The following is a 23,457-nucleotide window of genomic DNA, read 5'->3' on the forward strand; positions in this document are numbered from 1 at the left end:
CACCACAAAAAGTGCCTTGTAAATTAAATATGTTTTTCTTGCATAACAAGCAACGTAATAAAAATGCCTGCTAATCTATTCAGAGAGGGAGAAAGGTTTTTATTCAACAGTACAATAAATGAATGCATACAGTTTCTTATCATTGTCACATGAGGATAACTAAAACAAGTATTTGAAGAGTTTTTATGATATATACTCAGATGGATATATAACTAACATATGGGTTCTGGTTCTTTTAAAACATGCAGGTAGCTTCTTCCTCCTTATTGTGCTTACAGACTTCCACTTAGGGCAAGATCGTACTCTGACACCAGCATCACGTCCGTGTCCTTCATTCAACAGCCACCTCTGATTAGTCATTCATATCATTTCAACAACTGGAAGCTGTCTACTGGGTTTTGTATGAGGGTGGCGCACATTATGCATGATTCCTCCTTTTTCTTTTGGTTAGCAGTTACATATACGAGTTTGCTTACATTTAAAAATACAAAAATATATTACCTCTGTAGTAATTCAAGGAAAGCATTTGCACATGTAGTAGCAGTTATCAGTATCTGTTACCTTCATTGGGACTTTGTTGTACCTCTCACAAGTAACAAGGTCATTTCTGTACATGAAATTCAAGTAAACAACATTAGGTCAAACAAAAAACAAAACTAAAGTAGATATTCGAGGACCTCATGCATTATGCAGTGTGAGAAGATGAGACAATTACAAAGGGAAAGAGCATCATTTAGAGTTCTTCAATAAAGTTTATGGGGTGTAGTTTTCCGTTTGGGTCCGGCCCACTGCTCTGTCGCCTGTACAGAAGCACATGCATCTCACTAGGAGCGGTTCCCGGGCCTGTTTTAAGTCCGTAGCCGTGCACAGAAAACAAAAAGGTGGACTTTCAGACGGCCTGGCGAGTCCAGGAAACCGCCCTGTTGTGTATCATTTGGTAAAGCTGGAACATTTACGGCCCTCTTATGTATGCGTCTGTGCAGTGAGCCAACCTGCGAAGACTATTCCTCCACACATAAGGGTGACAATCATAGGAAAGAAGAGGAAAGAAGACACTCGGAAGGTTGACAGAAATTCACTTCGGCTACTTTTCTTTACCTGGACGTCACGATCTGGGACCACGTGGCAAATGTGAGGAGAGAGTCGGCCTCACTTTACCTGTCAAAAGTGTGACGGAGAACAAGAAGACACGCGCAAAACTTAACGGCTCAGACATTATACAGATGGCTTAGATCGAAGCTCCAACCATAAACCTGGTGAGGAGAAGCAACAAGGCAGAGTCCAAAGGCGTTTCTCACAGTTCTGTTGGGAAGAAGTAGACGAGGCGGATACAGTGCAGCATTCTCTCGTCCTCTTCCTCGTACCGTCTGTTCAAAGTTCACCAACACATTTGTCTGTGTGATCGTGTCGGGGAGATGCGTTTCTCTTTCTCTCGTCTTACTCCGACATCGACCTTTTCTTTTTTTTCCTGCAGTATACAGGACAGATTAGGAATCACAACTTGCATAGTGTAAAGCACTGCACACAGAAGGAACACTGCACACCCTTCTCCCCCGCGCTGCTCGCCTTCATCAACTCAATAGCCAATTCATAACATCTTGAACAGGTGACCATCAGAACGCTTTCCTGCGGTCCGTCTGCGTTCCGACTGCGTGGGCTGGATGAGGAGCGTGTGCCTCAACTTCAGACACTAAATAATACTGATAGACGAAACAAAACAAAAATGAATACTGCAGAGATCAGTGCTGAGTACAGACAAGAGACGTGAATAGTCGTGACCATTTTTTTTCTTTTCTTTTTTTTTAACAATAAGACTTTCAAATCGCAGGGTTACACATCTAGTACTTTGGCTCAGTAGAAAATGTACTAAAAAAGGAATAATTGCACTGAATTCATACAAGTCTATGGATATACTGCTGTACAAGTCAGTTATCTGGCGTTATTTCTAAAACTGAGGACACGTCGTCTGTAGGATACAAATTAGTTGTTAGCGTTAAGTGTTTAATGCTTTGTGTTTAACAACATGTCCCCTATCCGTTCTGCAACTATTGGTGATTGTTTTTTATGACTGTAAGGGGTAATCATGATTTTGTGGTGACCCGCCAGGCTTCTCCTTGTTCCTTCCGTCTCAGCCAGCGCCGATATCTTCCCCGCCTTCATCAGTTTAAAATAGGTAGTGGAAAAGAAGTGAGTTCATCTTTAGAAAAACCGTCTGTGCTCATGATGTTGCTTTCTTAATGCTGATAGTTGTAGATGTACTGAAAGAAATACAAAATAAAAATCGAGTAGTATAGTAGATAGTTTGTTCACACAAAAGAAGGCAAATGTTGTTGAGGTCCGTTACACTTGCTTAGTTTCTATGAAGCAGACTGATGGAATATGACGTCATTTGAAGTTCATAGTGAAGGGAGGGGAAAAAAAATCAGAAACCTGTAAATACAGGAGCAGTCAGGCATTATGTCCCTGAAATAGGCCCTTCTCAACACCCTTTTTTTGAGGTGCTCTGGCAGGTACTGTTTCAGAGTCCCACGCTGGCAGAAGTGTTACCAGGCCTTAGTGTGTTTGGGACAATGCCTCGCTCGCTTCTCAATATTCTTTTGGTTCTTAGTGGCTGTGGTTGCCACAGTCCTTTTTACTCCACTTGTATTCGTCGTCATTTCAGTTCATGGCATGCTGGCGGATTGTGTGGAAGATCCAGTCCATCTTGGTAGTCCAGCCGCCGTGGTGAGCGTCGTTCATCTGCTTCATGAAGTAGTCCAGGGCCTCCTGCTCCGTCTTGTCCAGGGCCAGGGTCTTTCTGATGTAAGCGATGTCGTCGAACGACTGCAGCTCGGGCATCCCTGAGCCCAGCATCATGGAGAAGAGGTTGATGAAGAGGTTGGCATGCTGCCGGATTGCCAGGTACGCCTTGTAACACATCTCCTGGAACCTGAGGGAGGAGAAAGAAAAGAAAATACAAAAAAAGGAAAACAAGCATGCAAGAAAAGAGGAGACAAGACAAGTGTGTGATATTCTACAAATCTAAAGCCACTTACAGTAAAATATGGTAAAATACTGCTGGTATTACCTTTCAAACTCCCTTGTTTTAGTGCACTCTTGAGTTCCTTTGCTAATAACAATTAAGAAGTCCTGTGTGAGCACAAAGGGCACGCGTTCTCTCTTGTACCCAAACTTCTTCTTTTTGTGGTCGAGGAAATGGCCGAAGTCTATGTGGAACAGCTGTGAAAAGTAAACATGAATTATTTGAACGAGAGAACAAGAAAGTATACATGTATAGACACAGAAAGGAAATATAATGCAATCTTTACCTGTCCGTCATCTTTGACCATGATGTTGCTGTTGTGTCTGTCCCCAATGCCCAGGATAAACGTGGCTACACAGTAGCCTGCACACGACCGCGTGAACAGATCTATGGCCTGGTCATACCTAACAAATCAAACATATAGAACATAATTTAATCTCAGAGACAACACTGGGCGGTATCCAACTATTCCCTTTTTTTTTTTAAAGATGTGTTTTTAGACACTAAATCTTCATGTTAGTCTTTTTATTATCACGAGCACTCTGGACGAAAGAGCTGTACAAATCCCTTTTTCCCCACTTACATCTCTCCCTTGTTCTTATCCTTCAGCCACTGATGCAGTGTGTGGCTGTTGAACTGCAGTGCCCCCTTTAGGCCTCCTTTACACTGGATCTGCATGATGGTGTGAGAGTTCCTCACCACCTCAATCAAACCCACACAGTCGCCGATGGACAGACAACCATACGGCAGCATCCTGGAGGAGGGAGGACAAGAAACATAAAGAGAGGCAGAAATAATTAGGGCAGCAGTGGTGGACTTCATATTAAACGAGTCGTGGTGACTTGCAGAGGTTGCCACTAATATGCATTCAGGTACGAGTGCAGAACATGAAAGTATCCAGCGCCGGTTAATATGCACCTGCATCCTTGCTGTCATGGTGAAGTGAGGAGCCTACCTGAGATCAAGGCCTTGGTTCTGCCAGATGTTCTCCATTATCCTAATGATCTGCAGCGTCAGCATGTCCTGCCTCAGATCTGCGGAGGCAGAGAGAGACGAGGAGGTGGGTGACAGAAAGGCGAATATTAGCTGCTTCGCAGATCTTTGATCAACTCCACGATGCATTATGTAACAGAGCTGTTGAAGTACATTTTGCCACAGATGGTGCGGCAAAAAGCTCAAGCAGCTGCGCTTAAGTGTGATTCCAATAATGTGGCTTGTTCGTTCAGAATTGTATGTGAAGAACAGCGATGGGGTTGTGTGTGTGTGCCATGACATGCCCCACAGGCTTAGAATGAATTATGCTGCATGCTCAGCAGAAGCTTTTTCAAGTCTGTGAGTCTGCTGATACACAGCACAGGTGGGAACACAGAAACAGAGGCCACAAGAGACTTAAGGAAGAAACACAGGGACAAAACTCACCATCTCCATTTTTGAAGATGATTTCATTGTTCTGAAAGAGCAGCTCTGACATCATATCTGGGTTTTCCCAGTTAAGCCATAGCGGTCGCTTGGCTGATGACATCATCCTGCATTCCTCCAGGCTGAAACATAGAGAGGTAAATGCGTCTGTGCTCATGAGTCCTGACTCATTACAGAATATACATTATTTCATCCCAAGGACTGGGTTTGCTGTAAAATGAGGTGGTTCTTTAAGAGCATGGAGTTCAGTATATCCCTAAATATATTCTATACACACATACAAAACACTGGCATTAAATGTCATATTAACATGTTGAGCCTTCCAGAGGAAACGGCAAAAGTGACACCTGCAAATTAAATTCATATTAAATGCCAGCCATTTTTCAGAGTAGGGAGTGAGAAGAGAAGTGCAGATGTACCGGAGGTTTCCCAGCTGATGTGCTGGATTCAGTGGGGAGGTGAAGTTCTGCAGGGCGTCCATGTAGTCAGGCCTTCTCATCTGCTCCACCAGAAACTTCATTTGCACCTTGAAGGAGAGAAACCAAAGTATGATTCAATCAAAGAGAAGTTTTAGCCTCAGCCTGGTAGACGCCCACTGAGTCCTGCCTGCTTGCTGCTGATTTACAGCTCAATGATTAACCTTCAAAATGAGCTGGATGCAGCTTCTACGAGCACCCTTTGTCTGCTGTGTGGCGGGGTGCTGGTCATTTCATCAATGATAAAGGTTATTACCGAGTCCATATTGTTGCATTAAGATAGAAAAGGAAATGTGCTAGTACCAATAGATTTGCTGAGAACCCATCAAAAGTATGATTGACACTTTATTTAGTGGCCACAACATCCTCCTTGTAGTCAGCACTTAAATAATAAACTGAACATTATTCATGAGCTAGCAAACCGTTTTTAAATTAATACAAATATGACATTTGTCTGTCTACAAATATTTGAATACTGTTAAGTTCTAAATGGTGGCCTATTCAAAATAAGTGCCTACATTTTTTTTAAGTGAAGGCCTTTATTTGCTTTATTTGAGTGCAATTATAGGAAATATAACTTTTCATGCACCGTTTTATAAGTAATTCCGTCCAATTCTAATAAAGAGCCTTAATTTGCTATTGCTGCACTTTTGACTTCTTTAAAATGCTTTTACTGTGAAGTAGTTTTGACCTTCAATAAAAGCAGCTGAACATCAATAATTCTGAGAAAAATACAGTCAAACTGAATTAAACAGAAAAAAGAAGAAAAAATGACACACACACCCCCACACACACATATATATATATATATATATACAGGACTGTCTCAGAAAATTAGAATATTGTGATAAAGTTCTTTATTTTCTGTAATGCAATTAAAAAAACAAAAATGTCATGCATTCTGGATTCATTACAAATCAACTGAAATATTGCAAGCCTTTTATTCTTTTAATATTGCTGATTATGGCTTACAGCTTAAGAAAACTCTAAAATCCTATCTCATAAAATTTTAATATTTCCTCAGACCAAGTAAAAAAAAAGATTTATAACAGCTGAGTGTTTGTCAAGGCTCAGGAAACCCTTGCAGGTGTTTCGTGTTAATTAGACAATTCAAGTGATTTGTTTAATACCCTACTAGTATACTTTTTCATGATATTCTAATATTTAGAGATAGGATATTTGAGTTTTCTTAAGCTGTAAACCATAATCAGCAATAAATCAGAATAAAAGGCTTGCAATATTTCAGTTGATTTGTAATGAATCCAGAATGCATGACATTTTTGTTTTTTTAATTGCATTACAGAAAATAAAGAACTTCATCACAATATTCTAATTTTCTGAGACAGTCCTGTATATATGAAACAGTATGCTTAACATTATCACAAGTCATTCCAGCATGTATTTAAGAATATTCTGGATTAACATGGCTATTTCTGAAAATGTCCTTCTGTTTTTTAGTAATGTGAAGTTGAAATATAGTTAGTAGCGAGCAACTGAAAAAGCAACTGTCCAAAACCAATCATTCCCCTGTATTGTACTGTGGCCTGATCTGGTCCAGATGTTGTCAAGATTAAACTCAACGATTCAGTGAATCACAATTAACAGCTGCCCGCTGTCGGATTACCTTCTGTGCCTCATCTTTTTTCTCCTGTTTCAGGAGGTCAGTGAGATTGATGAGTTTCTCCATAGCCTCCACCTGTCTGCTCAGGTGCTTCAGATACATGCCACAAGCCCGGCAGTAGGACTCCAACAGTAGCCCAAACCGCTGGCTCACTGTCTTGTTGTGCATCTCTGACCTACACAAATGAAGGAAAGAGAAGAAAAAAATTACAGCGACCGTCTGTGTGCTGATGGGAAATGTGCCAAGTCTCAATACAACTACACACATGCCAAGAGTATCCCAAAACATTGACTGACATCAGCTGTTTTCACATCACTTTCTTGAATTCAATGCGATTGGGGACCAGACAACTCAAAGGGAACCGTGGCAGGTTTTCAACCAGCTTTGTATCCGTGCAATGTGGGTGGCTTGCGCACATGTTCGGCTTTCCTTTGTTTCTGGCTCCCACAGCTGCTCGCTCATGTCTGTCGATTGCTTGAAACGCATCAACCGGTGGCATTGCAACAATACAAAGCTGCTTGAATATTGTCAACGTTTCCCCGTAATCGACATTCAAACATCAGTTGAACCTTTCATGTCGCATACAGACGGCTCCACGTATTCTTGAAAGAAGACCTTTTTAATTAACTCACTTTAAATGCCAAAAGAAGAAATGTCCTATCCTCTGATTGGTTAATGCCTTTTTCAGCAAGAAGCGTGCCAGTGGGTTATCAAGGTACTGCTCATACTTTAGAACCTGGGCACAAAAAAAACATAGATTATACCATAAAAAATTGTATTACCTTAAAAACACTACCACAGAAAGTGACACTGAAGCATTAAATGAACCACACACCTGAACCAGTTGAATGAGATACTGTGAGAGTTTGTCATCAGTTAAGTATTTCTCAAGGCACTTTACAGCAAACTCTCTGATCATAGGATCAGGGAAGTTGCAATCAAGCAACTCCATGGCTTGCTCTGGCTTGATAGCAGGCCAGTCCTTCAGGAGGCAATACATCTGAAAGGAAAAAATACTTCACTGACTTCAGATATATATGTTTTTAGCATTCTTGCATTTAAAAAAAAAAAAACTCCAATACATGAGACAGTGCATTCTATCTGTGTAAATATCAGCTGAGGTACATTAGTATAACAACTAAGTAAGGCACACACCCATTTACCAGAGTAATGTCCTTCAAAATAAAGGTGCGTCAGCAGTGGAAACCTGAGCTTACCTGAGCAATCTCATCTCTTGAGTTCCATTTCACAGACAGGAGGATCTTGGGAAGGATCTCTGGCATGTTGACGCAGTCTTGTCTGAAAGAGTTTTGGGAGAGAATAAATTAATACAATGACTTTTATGTCAAATGTAATGGTTTTGACCCCTCAGAAACCCTATATATTGGTATACAACTGCACACGCATTACCTGTGTCTCCATAGAAAGTCTTTTTCCTGCTCAGTGATTTCAGACAGCGGATCTCTGTTACACACCTGTCGTAGCTGCTCATTGTCAGTGTCGGTCAGCGGGTTGTCACGCGCCAGTCTGTTACTCTAAGACACCATATAACATCAAAAATTAAAACTCAACAACGTCAGTGTCGTATTGTGTCACGTGAAAGTTAAAAGTAAGTTACAGTCTGTGGTGCGAGTGAACAACAATGTAGCGGCTACTCAGAATGATTATCACATCTCAGCTAAACAGAACAAATACGAATTAATTCTCGTTATCTTACCAAACCGGTGTGGCAGTAATTAAAGCCAAGCTCTCTGGATATATTCCAGTTTGCATGCTCCTCAATGATGGCCATTTCAGGGTACTTGACAGGGCAACTGAAATGGTCAAACTCCAGCTCCAGACAAGGAGTTTCCTGCAGGTTTAAAAAGTGGTGGAAGGAAAAAGGTGTTTACTTTCATAAAGAAAGGTGCCTCTGTCAATGAGTATTTAATTAGGTGGGATAAGAGGCTTGTTTGATTAAAACAAAGCAGCTTAAATCCGGTCCTGAAAATCTACAGGTCGTCACCCGCTTGATTTAAACTTGGTAATGAGGCTTAGAGGTCAGTCGCACACACGAGTATAATACATAGTTAAAAAGCCTTAGGAAGATCATTGTGTTTCATGCCATGTTGTTCTATCGTCTTTGAGTTTCAATCCACTAGTCCACGTATTTGAAAGAAATCTTTAATACCCTTCGTACTTTAAACATTATAATTCTAAAATTACGGTGCGTGACAAAAAAAACTTCCAAAGGACAGCAATATAGGTTTACATTTGAGATCGGTCCATCAAACCGCTCAGGAAAGAAAACAGACACTACTGGAAGCACAAACCATGAGTGAGCAAATCAATGTTGACATTTGCTGCTCACCTTGTTTGGGTTGGAGCCGGTTACACCGATAGGGTTGAGCAGGTCTTCCAGGCCATGTGGGACAGGCCATAGGTTGAGTGCCATCTTCCCTGCTACTAATGTGTGGGTGTAGTCAAACAGGTTAATGTTGCCCCAGGCGAGAGGACAGTGCTCCTGCAGGAAAATACCAGAGAGATGATGCATCAGAAAATGATTAGCGGAGCAAAGGCTTGAGGCTATGGAACAGACAGGTGCAGTGCAAATACCATGTTTATATTAGCTAACTGGGTTAACTCAGACCAAACAAAGATGGATTTGAATATGTATTTATTTTTTAAATAGCCATTTAATGTATTAACAGTCCGTCATGATCTTTATAGAAAAGGAGCGGTGCTTGTAATCCAGGATTACCGTTTTACCTCATAGATATCAGCCTCATTGTTGATTGTCAACTCTCCTGCTGCTCGGTCAGAGCTGGACTAAGTTACTGCTCATGCTAACCAAACATGTCCTTCTCCTGCTGCTTCACATAAGAGGGAACTCACTGGAGTGGCTTATATTGTGAAGCACTCGGACACAGGAAATGCAATTTATTTGTCCCGAAGGTTATTGTTCTTGGAAAATGTGTCTACAAAACATGACATGCCATTGAAGGTACTTTTAGACAGCCAATCAGCTGTATCTATCGCAGACAGTACTGAAACAAGACAGAGCAACCACATTGAGCGGTTACATGACCAGCTTCACACTTTAACTCCTCAGCTAAGTAACCCTCTCCCTCGGGTCTACCCTGCTGTTGCAGAAAACCACTTAAACCGCACTCATCATGAAATCAGATCCCAGTTGCTCATGGCATTACGGAAGGAGGACAATAACTGATCGATTTTGTTATTAAAAACAGTGCTAGTTTGTTTGGCTGCACTGTGTTACAAAATAGCTGCTTGAGGAGTGTTTACCGTGGTATTAAAACACATTTATTGTGACGACCGAAGCTGTAATCTAAAGCATTAAAACTTTAATGTAGCTAACCTCTTTAGCTCCCTTCCTTCCTTTCACAGAGCAGATAGAGAGGCAGAGTCGGGCAGCACGGGGGATGTCTGGAATGTACATGTCGTAGTTCAGCCACTCGTTCCACCTGGAATAAACAGAGACGGTAGCATAATCAATCACATTAGTGTCACACAGCTCATTGACATCCCAGAGCATAGAGAGGCAGTCTTCACTGTGTACCTGGGGTTGGAGCAGGGCACGCGCTGGGTGTTGACATTGTCACACAACTGCTCTCCACCGTGGTATATCCCAGTCCTGACGTAGATCTACAACAGCCACAAGAACAACAGTTATATATACTATTCTGGTAAACATATATTTCCCTGCACGTCTGGCTGCATGAAGTGACGAACACTGTGCATCATTTTCTAATGACGTCCAAGGTTGTAGAGATGTGAGATAACAGAATGTATTTTTTGTCAAACGAGCAAAATAAGGAAGCTCTAAATAAAACAAGGTGAAGTACCTTGTCAATGTCTCTGATGTTGACGTTGACGTAAGTGGCGCACAGTATCCTGATCCTCAGCGTTCCGTTGATAGTCCAGAGAGACTTGGTGGCCGTTTCCCCATTCATGTAGGGCGTTGCTGTGGATATTCGCCTTGCATATGACGGCATGACGAAGTTGTCGATGGGCAGCTGGGAATACAGGCTGTCTTTTGCCATGAGCATCAAGTTGGGCATCCGTCCCAACATGATACAGCTGCGCACATACTGTCAATGACACACAAAGGGACATTTTGAAGCAGCCATGATTGTGACATTTTGAAGCTATTCATGCTGAATGATTGTGACATTTTGAAGCCCTTTCCAACCATTTCTAGGTTTATCAACATGTACATTATTAGATGGTAAAAGAACAACTCAGCAGCAACAGAGACGCTCAGTACTTTGCTCTCTATGCTTGAAGCAATATAGTTTAGAGTAATCACATTTTGTTTACGTGATAAATGTCCAGAACATTTGTGTTGGAGGGTAATTTGATGTGAAATGGATCTCTCCCCCCCACTAAGGACAACAACATCAGACGCAGCACACGTAAGTTTAAATTAGATTACCTTGTACTGACTCAGGGGATATTTCTCCAGTAAGTACTCGTCACAGCCACAGACTTTGAGGATGTACTTTCCCTGATACTCCTGCACACACATCTTTAACTGCTCCTGGGAGAGCAGCATGCTACGTGTCTTCTTGCGGATGGCTTCGGCAATCACCTGCTCTGGTACATAGTCATGGTTGATCTTAAGGGTATACTTCTGCTTGTCATTGCTGGGTGACACAATGACCCATATGACCACGATGATTTGCCCTGAGGGAAAGAGTACAAAAGATCTTTGTTGAAGAAATGTATTATAATATTTTTTGTATATGCAGAGATGGAGCAAATAAACAAAACTGTCTTTGTGTGCATAATACCGGTACATTTTGAGCTGAAAGAAAAATATCCAACCTTTATCTAGCTTGTTATAGTAGTGCCTGGGAAGTTCTGTAGAAGATTCTACATTGGGAGGATACACGTACAAAGCTTTGCTGTGGGGTCCATTACTGTCTCGAAGGTCCACAGCTTCTTTGCAAACATTTAAAATGTTCCTTCTGAAGTCCTGCACTTCTGGGTCTTTCACCAAATCAAACTCACATATAGGCATTCCAATGGCAAAACCTGAAAAGAAAAGCATGTGCTTTATAAAAGCTGACCTCTTTTTATTTTTCATGACATGTGAACAACAGTAGAACCGTATTATGTCAATACCCCTGACTGTGGGTAATGACAACACCAAGGCCAACACAGTGCATTGCTGTATCGTACAATAGATTGTTATGTGATTGCATAACAATTCATACCATACCTATCTCTCTGTTGAGAATTTTCTCTTCTCTGTTGCCTACTGGCTCAATGACTTTGAGAAATGCCTGGAAGAGCCTAAGATCGCACAACCTCCTGGTCTCATCGTAAAACTCCTCCCGCTCTGCCTCCTGGGTGACACTGACAAAGATGTAGGAGCTCTCCTCCTGCAGCAGATGGTAAAGAGGGTACTTCCTGGCCTCTTTGAAAAGCTCATGCTTGACTGTAATCAGCGTGGCCTCCCGGAGGCACTCCAACGTGAGAATCATGCCATTTGGCAGAAGGCAGTCGACGAGGATGCTGGGGGGCATCAAGTGCATCCCCCATAGTTCTCCCGAGGAAGGCCTTGGAGGCATGGTCGTGCCAAGAAATCTGCTATGTTCAGAGTCCACTAATTATCACATGTGCAATGTCAACCAACTGTAAGAAAAAAGAAAACGGAGTTATACAAGAATCACCGACCTGTGCACAATAATGCAAAACGCTTTGTTGAAAACATTTGACTTAGGCGTTGTTAGAGCTGCATAGTGACAGCATATAAAAATGCTAAATATACACTTCCTAGGAGTAAACTAATTTAACATGGGCTGCCAACAATTATATAACATTCAGTAAACTGCATAACAGGTAATGCCCGCAGCACCACGGTATATGTCTTGGTTAAGTGTCTTTGAGACGACTAAAAGCTGCAGAGCTCGTGAGGTTGCTTTGGTCCAGTCTGACAGAGGACTGGTAGCAACACATCCATAGCCCTTTAGCCGGCTAACTGTAACGAGCAGGAATGTAAGAGGTCACTGCCCGGTGCTGTAAATCACTCAAACGGAAACAGATAACAACGTTAGCTTAACCTCACGACAACACAGCCTGTCATCACATCAGACGGAACGATCTACGAAAATAACTTTCACTGAAGGGAGCTGGTGTTAAAATAACTCGCGCTAACTCAAGGAGCGCAGCGATGGACCCGGTGGGGTAGCTGTCGGGTGAACGTGCTTCACAAACCATGTAAACAAACTCATTGGTCCCGTTAGTGAACTGCTAAGGCTGCGAAGTCATCGCGTGGCTCCTCGACTAGTTTGTGCCGTGATGCTCGGCGGGTCCGTGTTAGGTGTCGTTTCTCAGCTCGCTAGCCAAGTTCACTCAGCAGATCAATGTCATTTATAAACGCTGCGATGTGAATACCTCGACCGATGCACAAGCTAATGTCAGTCCGCGGTAAACAGGCAGCTGTTTGTCGCCTGGGGAACCGGGGAGCGTCAACGTGAGCCGTGCTTGAATAACAGTAATAATCGAGCACACACACACTCACAGAAACACGACATAAACACATACACAAAGCTACCTGTGTCAGATAGTCAGCCGGTTAGCCGCGAAGCTAGTCTGCCAGTTAGCAGCTGCTAGCTGAAGTCTCCTCGCGTTTAGTCCATCCAAACAATGACGGTAAGGGTCGGACCCGATGTGGGGGAGGACAAGACGCCCGCTAGCTCCCAGTGATCTAGCCGATGTGCTGCGGTGGAATAAGTCTGTAATGCTTCATGGTGTTCTGCATCGTGCTGTCTCGAAAGCAACCCGAACAGTTTGGTAGCAAGCTAGCTCCGCATAGCTAACGATAGCCTGCTCGAAGGCTGCTAGCAGGCTCATCGTCACGGACCGCCCTCCCGCACAGAGTGAGCTGGAGCGGCCGGGGAAAGCGGGTTGTCACGACGAGAGGAGTCGGGGAGTGGAAACCGCTGGTTCACTGTTTACTTGTGTGGGACGTGAAATGACACCAAGTAGTAGAGGAGAAAAGCAGAGTTCTGTAGGCATGAGCCGAAACCAGTCCTGTCAGAACCGACACGCGTGTGTGTCGGAGCCCCCAGAACAAAGGGTGGAGCAGGAGAAGCACCGGGAGTTGTTCACACATTTATATGACGTGGACTCTGCTTTTTGTTCAGTATCTTTACAGCTGCATACTATTTCAATGGAATTCAATTAGACTTTGTAAGCTACTTAAAACTAAACATACTCAAATAGAATTATGTTATATTAACTAACAAAACAATAGTTCAAAGATGTAAACAAACAAACAACAGTGTAACGGAGTGTTTGTTTGTTTGGTTACATCTTTGCACTATTGTTTTTTTATATTGAGCATTTTTAAATTTAATATACTTACTATAAATGCTGCTGTAACGAAACGATTTCCTCTTGCGGGATTAATAAAATAACTATATATCTATCTAAAACATAATGTCCATAAGTCTAAACTTGATTATTTTCACATCCATGATTTTAAAAACATCGATTGGAATATTCTTTAAAACAATCGTGTCCACCACCAACGACTCAGCAGCAAGCCTGATGTGTGTTTGGATGGAGATAAAACCTTTTGGAACCCTTTACTATCTTTAAAATAAGCAAACAGTAGTCAGAAGGTTGTGCAGGCTCAGTAGAAGTGGTTTCTAGTGCACAAACAGCCTGGGGGGTTTCCTGCTGTAGAGCCACAGTGTGTGACCATATCGCTTAGTGCGGTCACTGCAAAATCACAATGTAATTGATTGTTTTGCTGTTTATTTATGAGATAATCGTTTGGTGTTGCAGTAGTTTTTGTGTTGAAGAGTGAACTTGTGACTCTGAAATGTGTGATCAGAATGATTTGTGTTGGTCTTAAGCTTTGTTTTGTAAATGTACTGTAGGTTAACACTGTATAATAATGTCTCGATCACATAGATTTCTAAATGGTGTTCATGTGTTCAGTGTTGTATTGTGAGCTAAATATCCGGAACAGTTTTGAAAAAGTCATGGCAGACAATAAATCATATCAGGTTATGTTCATTAATGAAAGACATTTCATCATGAGAGACCAACACATTATTTGGTCGCTAACAGAGTAGATAACAAATAGGAACATATTAATGTACTGTTTGCATGTGATCATCAAAATATACAAAAGTTTGAGATAGTTCTCAAAGTTGTTTCTTAACAAGGACATCGCATACAGAGACCTCTTTAGACAGAAAGCTGTGTTTTCCCCCTGGCAATTTAAGTACAGGTCAATATTGTCACTATGCAAGCACATGCTCATAATAGACCATATTTGAGGTTCAGAATGTAACAAACTCTTGTAAACACATACCCATAAAGCATTTTTACAATGTTTTAAAACCACGCATATCCAGTCATAGTTTTCCCTGTATAACAGCCAGTTACACATCTAACACTTACCCCCCTGAGAACATTCAGTTCACTTGTATAAACAGTCACATCCTCGATCTGGAGAGAGAGTCAACTGCTCCGGATGTCTCATGAAGAAGAAAGTTTGCAAGAGGTCACAACAAAGTTGTTTGGTAGAAACAATCCCGTTCATGTCATATGACCGTCACCAAATCAGCGTATGCTCTGACAGCTGCTGCACGTCTTTCACCTCGAGATCTTCCCTATCTGCTCGCACAGTCTGGAGAGGTACTGCGTGAGCTTCACCATCACGATAATGAGGGCCCCTCCCGTGAGCATGCAGGAGGGCCAGAGCAGCGTGAGGAAGACGACGGTGTGGTCGTACAGCCTGGTCAGGAGAACGGTCTCCCGCTGCCCGCTGGGGTCGTAGTAACACGGGACCTGCTGCTTCACCTTCAGACGCTCGGAGATGTTCATGATCACGACATGCATGGCCACGCTGTCCTTCTGGCACCTGGGCGCGTAGACACACTGCAAGGACAGGGTTGAGGGGCAGCAAGGTCATCTCAAGGGCAATCAGTTTGCGTTCTTTTCGTTTCGGCGATGGCTGCTGATCTGCTTTTCATTCACAATATTGAATACATCACCCTTTATGTATCATCTTTCAGCTTGACCAGGAAAAATCCTATCGACTAACATTTTCTGAATCGGGAGCAGAGTAAGTCTACAATCAGGCCAGCGTCTGACAGATGTTGTCAACATGTGAAATGGTTGAGTAATTTCTGGCACTGTACTCACTTCAGAGCTGGTGTCCTGCGTCTCCTCATTGTGAGATAAACGGCTGACACGGCCCGTGTTATTGATGCTCACGTAGACCTGCAGACAGGGGTATTTGGAGACTCTCCAGCAGTCTGACCCACAGTTGTAGGAACAGTTCATGTCTGCTGTGACCGTGGAGTTGAGTACAACACACACACCCTCCTTAGTCCACACACTGTGTTGACATTTAAATGAAGATCCAATTTAATGCACACAAAAAAGCAGAAAACATTTTGGAGATCTAATGGTATGAAATCGGCTTGAGGTGTAATCGAGTTTTCATTTTTACAATTTTCAGGTTGAGAGAGCACTAAAAGCAGTTTGTCAAGAAGCACATACAATGAATAAAACATGTTTCCTCTGGAAGTATCTGTTAACTCCTTTATAGAGGGTAAAAGATAACATTTGAACAACAGGCCTGTACCTGTCTGCATAGGAGCGTAATATCGTGATCCCCAGGACAAAGTGCATCATGACTGAAGAGAGGATCATCCCGAGTCCCAGGGAAATGGCACGATCTTCACCCGGCTTTAGAGCTGTCACTGTCTTCTTCTTGTCCAATAAATCTACCTCACGGAATTTCTGATAGATTGGCCTAATTATGAGGAAAGTCAGAAGAGCTTTTTTTAAATTCAAGTTACAAAATCAATATTATATTATTATATAATATTATAGAGTTTAAAAGAGTTTCTCCCTTGGCTATGTGTACCGTCAAATGTTAAGCCTGAATTGGTATGAGCCTGTTACCTCCCTTCATTTCCTCTGCCTGCTCCTGCTGAATGTTTGGCCCCCGCCACGAAAAACATCTTTCCTGATGATCCACGTCCTCCTTTGCCTGCTGAGGTGGAACGAAAGGATTTCTGAAAAGACCTGTGAATTAAAGCCAGTTATTTGCCATGTTTAGCTGTCTGTCAGCACTGACTGAAACTTTCACCACCAGTATCATAAAAACAACAGACGTCTCAAGTCACCCGTTACAGATCCGTCTGATCTTTCAGACGACAAATCATTCTGTACCTTTGGTGCATCGTTGCTGCCAATCTCACTACTTTTGAAAATATGTCCAGTTTTGTACAAAAGAACTCTGAAGTATATGCCTCTCCTGATAATCCTGCCAAGAGAAGTTCCTCCTTATCTGAGTAGTATGCAGTGTTGGGACAGGGAGCACCCCTATATAGTGGTCTCCACCAGGTAAACATCTCATTTCGAACACAAAGAAACGCTATAAGGGTAAACAAGATGACAGATAGCCGCAGATGAAAGGCGTTAATGCTGAAGAGGCGCCCGTGAAAAAGCCTAGCTGCTGTATCCTGAACACTTCTGCTGTCAACACAAAGTCATTGAGTCCTCTCTTGGCACAACAACAACCCCTCACATGTCCTCTTGCTCTCTGTTGGTCCTAGCATTTGCAGAAAATACAGAATTCAGTGTTTCTCATGCAGCTTTGGACACATAAATAGCAGTAGCCTTGATTCAGACGCAAATGAAATTGCAAGTGAGACATTATAAGTGATTTGTTGTGGGTTGACAAAGGGTTAGCAATAAGGTAAGGATTGATGCAAACCCACTCTCCAGATTTCCAGACATCTATTAAAAAACACTATTTAGGACAAATGTATTTAAATGCCAACGTTATGTATGGTAATTTGCTGTTATAATAAAAGTGAGTTCTCCCACTCAAAATGTAATAAGAAATACCAATAAATCAAGTGGGAGTCAAAAAATAAAATGGCATTGTTTATTGACTCCCCTTCAGATGCAGCATAATCAATACAAAATGGATCATATTTGATCATGTCTGACATTCTGGAGCCACCATCCGAGTCCTTTAACACGTAAGGACAATGCACAGGTTGTTTTCATTTTGTGGGGGATAACAACCTTGTCATAGTGTAAGCAGCAGAATATCTAGAAAACAAGCCAACAAATTCCTCTTCGGTGAGTAATTTCCTCATTGTATCAAATTTCCAGCTGCTTAGGGAAAATGTTGCTGAGAGACAACTGCAGTGTGACAAAGGGAATCTGAAGGAAACCACAAACGGTCCTTAAAACATTTCACTAAATTGTGAATGACAGCAACAAGGGTAACATGAGTTTTATGGTTTGTCTTACGACAAAGTAAAAACAGGATGAGTATAGCCACTTGAATGCCACACGTTCCACACATATTGGTTACAGCGAAACATGGACACACTTTTGGAAAGATCGCTTTACTCCTTTTACCGACTTTTGAAAGTCTTTGGAGTGAATTTGTGTAGCTTCATGTGAGCTGGCAGTTGAACCTGATTAATAACTTATAAGGAATGTCCTGACTGATATATGTGCAGGCAGGCTCATGACTTAAAGGCTGACCTTGCAGGGCCATGAAGGAAACATATTTCAAACTTCTTATTTTCTGCAGTTTTGTCATTCATCATTTTTTTCTCAGTTATCAAAATGGACAGTGGTGGAAAGTAAAGTATATTCATTTGAGTACTTCACGTTTTTCAAACCCCGGGAGATCTGAAATCTTTCTAGTGAAATGGCTAAAACTGATCTGAGTCATAAATATTACCATAAGCATAGGGTGAAAGCAGGGGTGTCGTTAGGCCTATTTTAGGGGGGCTTCAGCATTCTTCTTCATATCATGGCTTATTTAAAAAGCTACTGATCTGTGGTGTCACCACATGAAGCACTGAAGGGAGACGGTCTTTAGAGTTCGAGGAAATACACCAGTGTGAAACTGCTTAAACCAGCAGGAACTTATTGTTCACATTTCCCTCTTATCAGTGTAATGAACTAAATATCCTGAGCCAGAGGCAGATGGGATCAGTCAACCTCACTGTATAATATGCATGGGCGTGTCCTTGGTTCATGTTTCTTTCAGCTGCCTCTCTCGTATTGTGAGAGAGAAACATGGCTGAATGAGTGACTGAACACACACAAAACTACAACAATGACAACTACAAATGATGGCCATTGTGTGTCTCTTTCAATCTGGGTGTCTGACTGTATGTCGGACGGGTGGGAGGGCCTTTAACATGTCTACACTCAGGGGCCCATTGACTCATAATCTTTCAATTGAATTAAGATCATATTGTTTTAAGATTAAGGAGCACTCGTATATACTGTACTCACAAAACTCAGACATTTTTAGAGAAACTTAAATTAACAACACTTTCATGCCGAATGCGTTCATGTCATGAGCTTTTACATGAACGAGATTACTTCAGTCATGTAAACGTACATTTACGAAGCCTGTATAACTTTGGTATGATATATGGTACAAGTCGGGGGCAACAGCTCAACGACAATAGTGCAAGCACAGGCAACACAAGTGCTGGCCTGCTCAATACAAGTACAAATCAAGTGTCTCCCCATTCAAGAAGATGAGGCTCTACTTAGAAGTATAAGAGTGCGATGTCTCACCTTTTTATAAGCGCCTGTTTGTCCTTTTTTTCAGCTCGCAAAAAAAATCCTCTTTATGCATGAAAGTTGTCATTACTTTTTTCGATCTCCCGTGTGTAACTCTTTTCTTAATATCTCTAATATCCATATAATATTGCTGTGAAAAGATCAATAAACTGTATTTTCTATTGAGTTTCTCAAAAAAAAATATTTTACAAGGTTACATTTTAACATAATAATAACGTTTTAATTTACCTTTGCCAACACAAATTTGTATAAAATTATCTGAAAACGTGATATCTGATCGGAATTGACTCACTGCGCTGAGTCAGCTTTTTAGGCTGTATCAGAGGCAACTCTAAAGTTTAAGTTGTTGGTCTATCCATGTCATGCTAATTTGTATACATTTTAATTTATCCGCCAATAAAGCCTTAAGAAATGTCCTTGTTAGTGATTTATTACAAATATACTTACTTGAACAGACAAATTAAGTTTATGTAAACGTTCATTTTAACCATGTAATACTCAAATTATTACATACGGTTTATGTATAGGTTCCTCTTAACTTTATATGCAATACTAGAATTACTGCCTGAGGTAACTTATTCATAATTTTGCATCAATTTAATGTAATCAAATCTGTGTTTAATTTGACTGTTACATTTACATATAAGTAGATGTAAAATTTTAATTTAATTACTTAAAGTCAACGTTTTTGGCACAATAATTTTTTGTAGCGTGGTTCATCATATAGAGACTGAGTCTGCTACATTTACATTACATCCTGCATATTTTCCCACAGTACAGGAGGTATTTACTTTCATCTTGCGTGCTTGACAGCGCATGCGGAATTCAAAGCCTGACCTCCTCTCTACACGCTCTTTGGCAAAGAGAATGTCTCCGGATGTATTTTTTGCCTTGTCCTTGCAGTGATTATTGCTTTTATGTCAGGTGTCCTATATAGTGTATGTGGCTTTTAAAAAGTCACACGCTACACTGCACAGCACCACACAGAGGCAAAGCCAAACAGTAGACGCTCACCTGAGGTGCAGCAGTGTGCACAGTGTGAGGCAATATAAATTGCATGTCTCAAGCATATTGTAAATGCAGTTTGCATGTTGTGTTTATTTACTGTCTTATTGTTTCACAAACACAGAAGTGAAAAACAGCATTCTCCTATCATTATTATCCAATTAAGATTCATTGAGGCACTTGGTAAAAAAAGAGGCTGTATGCAGTCAAATCTTTTCACTGCAGCTCAATATGAGCCCTCATGAATCCATTTCACATTCATGCGACTTAAACTCATTTATTTTCCCAGTTGCAGGTTAACCTCTGTTGTGAGCTAGATCCATTTCCAGCACACACTCCCAATTGATATTTGTGGTGCCTGTGATTATCTCTTGTCTTTGCATATTTAAAGTACAGTAAGTCCCAGCTTTTGAGTGGGATTTGTGTCAGCTGACATAAAATCGTAGTGCTAATACTTACAATCATTCGGATCCGACTCTGTGTTATTCTGATAATCCAGATGTGGGTCTCCTACAACTGTCAGCAGTGGCTCTCCAACGTGGTCTCTCCCAGGGACAGCAGCTGGCTTCCTCTTATTTAAAGTCTTTCCCTCAGTGAACAGAATGCCTGTCATGTTAGTAATATGAGTTCCCTGTACAATGCTGTCATGCTTAAAAACGAGTTAGTCCAGCACAATGCATCTCTACTGTATACCTCCAAATAACTGGCTCTGATTGGCTGGACTATTTGCCCATCACTATGTTTTTTGCAGGCACTGCTGCATATCTACAGAGCAATTCAGGAGCAGTAATATCAAACACCTCTGCCTTCCCATATTACAAATGTACAGTATGCGTAGACAACTTGGAGGCCATCGCTGTAGTCTCTGATGAAAACACTTGGCTGTGTGTGTCCACAAGGGGTCTCTGTAACCTCGGAAACTGGACAGAAATGGGGGGGGGGGGGGGGGCGGTTCTCATTGATTCATTACCAGCATCAGATCACATGGAAATCTGGGATTCTTTTGAAGTGATGCTTTTATTTTTGGTAGTATGACAAGTGGAAAAGTGTGGAAATATGTTCGTAGGTGATGAGAAATATCTTGCTGAAGACCAATCAGGCAATCTGTATTTTCTGTCAAACACATTAAAGACAGAACTGAGATAAGTGTATTTTGCAGATATACGCTATTGTCTTCTCTCAACGTTTGGTCAAATAATAGTCACACCCTCATCACTGGTTTTTTGCACTAGATGTACAGGTACAGACCCATTTTCATAAGGCTCAACACTGGTAGTCTCTAGGCGCCTCCTTAATGGACAAAATGCTCAAAAACATTGGGATATGTGGCGTAGAATATGATATGTGAGCACCATTGTTTATTTTTGCTCAGATTGTTATACAATGGAGATGCTAGAACTCTGTGAAACATGTTTATTTAAAAAGATCATTTTAATAAAATGTAAACAAAATTCTGTAGATTGAACACGTAGATGCTATTGTTTTCTAATGAGATGTCCATGTGGGCAGTGATTTCCACGACTGTTGGTCTGACCAGCTGGGGGATTTTCTCTTGCAGACTACAGTGGATGAGTTATATTGGCTGCAGTCTGTACTCACTCCCTTTGGGAAGTCGGTCCCATATCACAGCCGCCTCAGATCAGATCCTGCTAGAAGTGCTGACTGCTTTCCTCTTTACTTCCTCTCAGCCACAGTGCTCGCCGGCGAGGACGGTATAATACAAAACAATCTCCCTGAAGAACTCCAGAGATGTTCCCTGCCTCTTAGCGTAGATGTTTTCCCTTTCAATTATACCCTTAACAAATAATAACAGTCCCATTTTCATACAGTAAGATGGCCAGAAAACATGTGAACAAATACAGCCGGACGACTCAATGGCAGATGGAATGGCGTTCATATTTATTTGAGGTTCGGCCTAAACATAGCTACAAAGAGGTGCAGACTGTCTTTGAGTAGCTCATTTGGAGGTGAAACGACAGTCACAGGGGGGATGAAAGGAGATTCTGCTTCTTTGTTTCTCGCACTCTAAAAATAGCACTTGCTGAGCAGGCAGTGAGGCTGAGCTGCAGTCCCCTCTCTTACTACTATTTCCTCTTTTCCTGTCCCTTGCAGACAATACATCATGTCATTTATGAGGTGGGCTCAGCTATCAGGTCAAGTTGGTCTGGTCCTATATTTAATCTGCTGTTGTTTACTATATGGCATGTGGCTTGGACCAGAAGCAATGCGACTAATATTTAGTTGTCTGTCTGTTGGGTGGTGATCACCTGCAGTGCATCCCTCTGCTGAAATAATTAACACAGTTTAAGGTTGGATCTCTCTCTTTGTGATGGATGCTTTTATTCTAAGAAATAACAAAGATGACAAATAAAGAAAACACAAATCATCAGCTTGTCAGCTTTCCATATTCTGCAAATGTGTTACTTGCAACAGGTAGGAATTACATATTTCAGGCGGTTTGCCAGTTTAAAAATAGGAGCTGGGGATATCAGTCATATATATCTATATATATATATAGATATATAGATATTTTTAATAGATGATAATCTAAGACTACTTATTCTTGTCTTGGATGAAGTCAACAATCTTCAGCTCATTTTCTTTCTTCTTTAAACACAAAAAGGCAAAGGCAACCCTGCTGTTGATAAGGCAGTTTATAAAGCCTGCTGTCATTTGTGTAGCAGTATCCAAGTAATTTCACAATGCCAACAGGTCCAGTACATATGTATCAGTGTTGCCGTTGTTCTTGCATCCCTAGCAACCTTGTGTTATTGACCTGCAGATTAGTTGCTCTCCCCCACACATATACCATACTGCTGTATTCCTTATAGTCTCACATTTGTGGAGGGAAGCAGTGCTAATATTATTTCATGAAGAAACTGCTGTGCATATTTGGCACCAACAGAACTCATGATGCAGGCTGTAGGGACTCTCAAAAATGTATGTTGACGTGTATATTTTTTTCATCAATTTGTTTTACTGTAAAACAAATCACATTTTTATTTAATTATTATTTTACATTGAGACCACCTCTAGAATAATCCTCCTTTGTTTTGCTCAAGATTTAAAAAATGGCAATACATTGTAACATACCATCACCCATTCACGTTGGTGAATGTGTTGCACAAGATGTTAGACAGGTAGGTCTCTGGTGCATGGAATCGGTAGGATGTTGACAAAGGGCCAGATGAGCACCGATGCAATGAAGTGGGAGGATCAAACAGCTGAGGAAGCAAAGGCAGAGGCAGTGGACTGCAGAGTGTCTGACAAATAATCCTTCACTCAACAACACAGTTAATCAGATAGGG

At 41.4% G+C, this 23,457-nt stretch overlaps 2 protein-coding genes across 6 annotated transcripts; both read right to left on the reverse strand.

Annotated features, from left to right (window-relative positions):
- Positions 1-78: 78 nt before the first annotated feature.
- On the reverse strand, positions 79-13,542 carry LOC130198080 (phosphatidylinositol 4,5-bisphosphate 3-kinase catalytic subunit alpha isoform). 5 transcript variants are annotated; one of them, XR_008832563.1, is made up of 23 exons: positions 13,101-13,542; positions 11,763-12,178; positions 11,366-11,575; positions 10,974-11,224; positions 10,384-10,629; positions 10,098-10,183; positions 9,897-10,002; positions 8,889-9,041; positions 8,256-8,390; positions 7,949-8,073; positions 7,756-7,837; positions 7,374-7,538; positions 7,171-7,274; positions 6,542-6,713; positions 4,861-4,967; positions 4,442-4,563; positions 3,978-4,056; positions 3,606-3,776; positions 3,309-3,426; positions 3,068-3,219; positions 1,299-2,929; positions 1,099-1,158; positions 79-800 (listed from the first exon to the last, which is right to left on the reverse strand). XR_008832563.1 is itself a non-coding variant. In XM_056421145.1 (21 exons), the coding sequence occupies exons 2-21, from the start codon at positions 12,112-12,114 to the stop codon at positions 2,659-2,661; spliced, it is 3,207 nt and encodes a 1,068-aa protein (XP_056277120.1). In that variant the 5' UTR covers positions 12,115-12,178; positions 13,101-13,542; the 3' UTR covers positions 79-2,658. The 5 variants fall into 5 exon arrangements, 1 of the variants encoding a protein (XP_056277120.1); XR_008832560.1 differs by having other exon boundaries at positions 79-1,468; positions 1,545-2,929; XR_008832561.1 differs by having other exon boundaries at positions 79-1,158.
- Positions 13,543-15,157: 1,615 nt separating this feature from the next.
- Positions 15,158-16,536, reverse strand: LOC130198578 (calcium-activated potassium channel subunit beta-2-like). Its single transcript, XM_056421798.1, has 4 exons — positions 16,478-16,536; positions 16,155-16,325; positions 15,710-15,905; positions 15,158-15,442 (listed from the first exon to the last, which is right to left on the reverse strand). The coding sequence occupies exons 1-4, from the start codon at positions 16,534-16,536 to the stop codon at positions 15,158-15,160; spliced, it is 711 nt and encodes a 236-aa protein (XP_056277773.1).
- Between the last annotated feature and the right edge of the window lie 6,921 nt (positions 16,537-23,457).

This window comes from Pseudoliparis swirei, chromosome 8 (assembly GCF_029220125.1).
Source record: "Pseudoliparis swirei isolate HS2019 ecotype Mariana Trench chromosome 8, NWPU_hadal_v1, whole genome shotgun sequence".
NCBI classification, from domain to species: Eukaryota; Metazoa; Chordata; class Actinopteri; order Perciformes; family Liparidae; genus Pseudoliparis; species Pseudoliparis swirei.